The 2,733-nt window shown below is 31.1% G+C and overlaps 1 protein-coding gene across 4 annotated transcripts in view; it reads left to right on the top strand.

Moving 5' to 3' along the window:
- COL11A1 (collagen type XI alpha 1 chain) overlaps positions 1-2,733 on the top strand; it is a 197,853-nt gene that overhangs the window by 141,326 nt on the left and 53,794 nt on the right. For all 4 annotated transcript variants that reach the window (XM_007471378.1, XM_007471380.1, XM_007471381.1 and 1 more), the window contains one exon: positions 2,720-2,733. This exon is cut by the window's right edge and continues 115 nt beyond it. In XM_007471378.1, coding sequence (XP_007471440.1) covers positions 2,720-2,733 — 14 coding nt within the window. The remainder of the gene's footprint in view (positions 1-2,719) is intronic.

Raw genomic sequence — 2,733 nt, 5'->3', positions numbered from 1 at the left:
AAAAAAAAAAAAAAAAAAAAAAAAAAAAAAATCTAGACTGTATGAATGTCAGAGAATGACTGTTTGGACAAAGGAGATAAGCATTGCCATTAATTCTTTTAAGTTTTCTCATTTTAGAAAGTGTTCAACCAATATGAGCTTGTTCTGGTAGAAGTGGTCTTAAATGGCTTCTATTTCTTCTACTTATTAAAATTTAGCATAATATGTGTGAATTATTGTGGTACAAACAACCAGGGAATTTTTTCTTCACCATTTATGAAGTACTCTGTATTGCAGGAAGAAACTGTGTGAATCAGGGCACATGAGCTAGACACTGGGCCTTATGGCCGCCTTTACCTGAAAAGTAAACAAGTTGTACAGGAATTAAATTATATTGCATTTGTAAAGTACTTAGCACAATAGTTGTTTAGTAGGCTCAATAGTTGGAAAATAATAAATTTTCTTAATATACACATCTGTTTTCTAGTGAATTTCCTCTTTTATCATTCTGGTCTCATAGCTGTCAAGCTCAACACAGTCTAAAATGATATCTTCCTCAGGTAGTCTTTGAAAAGTTGGGGTTTAAATTTAAAACAGGATCAAAGAGAAAGGTTTCATGGCCTGACATATCAAAATTGCATCTCTTTTTGTATCATCAATTACAAATAAAATATTTCAGCCCTTAAATTGGATGCTTAGTTTAGATTTGATAACACTAATGGGTAGTAATGCTTTTGTGAGATTTTACAAGTAAAATATTAAAATGAAAATGTAACACACCCACCTTGTATGCACACTGATCCTCAAGAAATCAGATTTTCAGATATTAGAGATTTATCTTTAGGGATGATAGTGTTTACCCGAATAAAACAGAATCACCCTAGTCACACTATATTGTTTTCTGTTTATACTTATACCAAAAAAGAGTGCTCATTACTGAACATTTTCTTTCTCTCTTTTCTGTAATTCAGAATTCTTTGCATTCCTCTCAATTTCAGGGTCCTTGCTCTCCTTCTCCTCCTTCTAATCCTTGTCTTCCTCCTCTGTTCTCTCTCTCTCTTTCTCTCTCTCTCTTTCTCTCTCTCTCTTTCTCTCTCTCATTGCCCATCTTCCTCCCTCCCCTGCCCTCCTCCTCAGCCTCCAGGTTTCCTTTCTTTCTTTGCTGTCTCTGCTAAGTAGAGACAAATCTTTGCATGCCTTCAACTTTTAGGGCTGCACTTCTTGAATGCACTCAGAGGACTCTATTCTCATTTTTAATTTCTGCATTGGCCTCTGGAATCATTCATCCAAAGTCTGCCATCTGGTTAACAGTCACACCACTTGTGGTTGACTCTTTTGCATAAAATATTTTAATATTATTAAATTAAAAATAACATTTTGACAGAGGACAGATGTTTATTATTTAAAAAATACTAACTGAAGTTTTCCTTTGTAATCTCTTCTTCTTTAGTATTTGAATTATGATTGGTAAAAATTTATTTTTCACACAACTCTTAAGCACTACATCAATACAAATTGTTGTCATTATCATTGTTCTTGTGTTCATATGTAGTTAGTTCTCCAGCTAATAAAAATAGAAATTAGAACAAAGTCAATAACTCATATTTGTATAATAAAATGACTTCTAATTACATAGGGAGAGTAATATTAGAAGATAAATGTGACAGTACTATATTTTCCAGCTTTTATAAATCATTTCTTTGAGTTTTAAAATGATGATGTTATTATTTAGACTTCTTAATTATTAAGGAAAGCTGCTAATAATCATATTTTCTAATATTTCACATTAGTTCAATCCTGAAAGAAAATGATAAATTAAAACCTAGCCACCCATCTAGGAATCTAATGCAAAGACAATATTCTTGTTATCTTTCAATAAATAAAATTGGAAATGGTAAATAGGTTATCTTTGACCTATACGTGACTTAGTAAATCTACATTTGCATTTCTTTTATTCTTGCTTTAAATAATGTTTTCTTAAATTGTTGATAGAGATGATTAATATGAAGGCAGTATCCACACTTTTTAAATTTTTACATATTAGGTATTTTTTAAGCAAACTAATTGAAAACATATAGCCTCTATTTTGAAACTCAGTTGGACATACCTAGTCAATGTGAATTATCTAGTTAGTGTTCATAATAAAACCCAGTGGTCCCTACAGAATTCTAAGATAAATTTAAGGACTTATTTTCAGGAAAAAGTCCAAGCTCTGGGATAGTGATTATTGAACTTTATTATGTAAAAAATTATATTTGTACCTCAAAGCAATGACAATTTCTGAACTCATTTTTAGGACTTTGAAATTGTGATTCAGCAAGTTTGAGGTGAAGTCCAGAAATCACTTTGAAAAATGCTAGTCTAGACAGTGTATCTTGCCAATCCAGAATAATACAGGGAGAAAACTGTATAGGAAGGTACTGTTGGATATATGTCTTATAAAACATTGTGAGCAATTGTGAACACTTAAAAGAGAAAACATCTGTAAAATATTAAAGATATATAATTTTGAAATATTTTTCTTCTTATCGGTATTTCTTAACTTTAGTATCTGTGCTTAATATTGGGGCTAGAACTTAATCTTTTAAATTGTGAGTACTGTTCCTGTCTGAGATCTTAAAATTGTCTAAAAGTGACTTTTATGTTATGTAAACTGTAAGATTTCACAACTAAATAAGTGATTCTTAAGTGTAACTTTTTCCATCATTAATAACAAAATACCTTTTTTCCCCTGTGCTAGGGCTCACCAGGAGA

This window comes from Lipotes vexillifer, unplaced genomic scaffold, assembly GCF_000442215.2.
Source record: "Lipotes vexillifer unplaced genomic scaffold, Lipotes_vexillifer_v1.1 scaffold1350, whole genome shotgun sequence".
Taxonomy (NCBI): Eukaryota; Metazoa; Chordata; class Mammalia; order Artiodactyla; family Lipotidae; genus Lipotes; species Lipotes vexillifer.
This window is presented reverse-complemented; position numbering and strand designations above follow the sequence as displayed.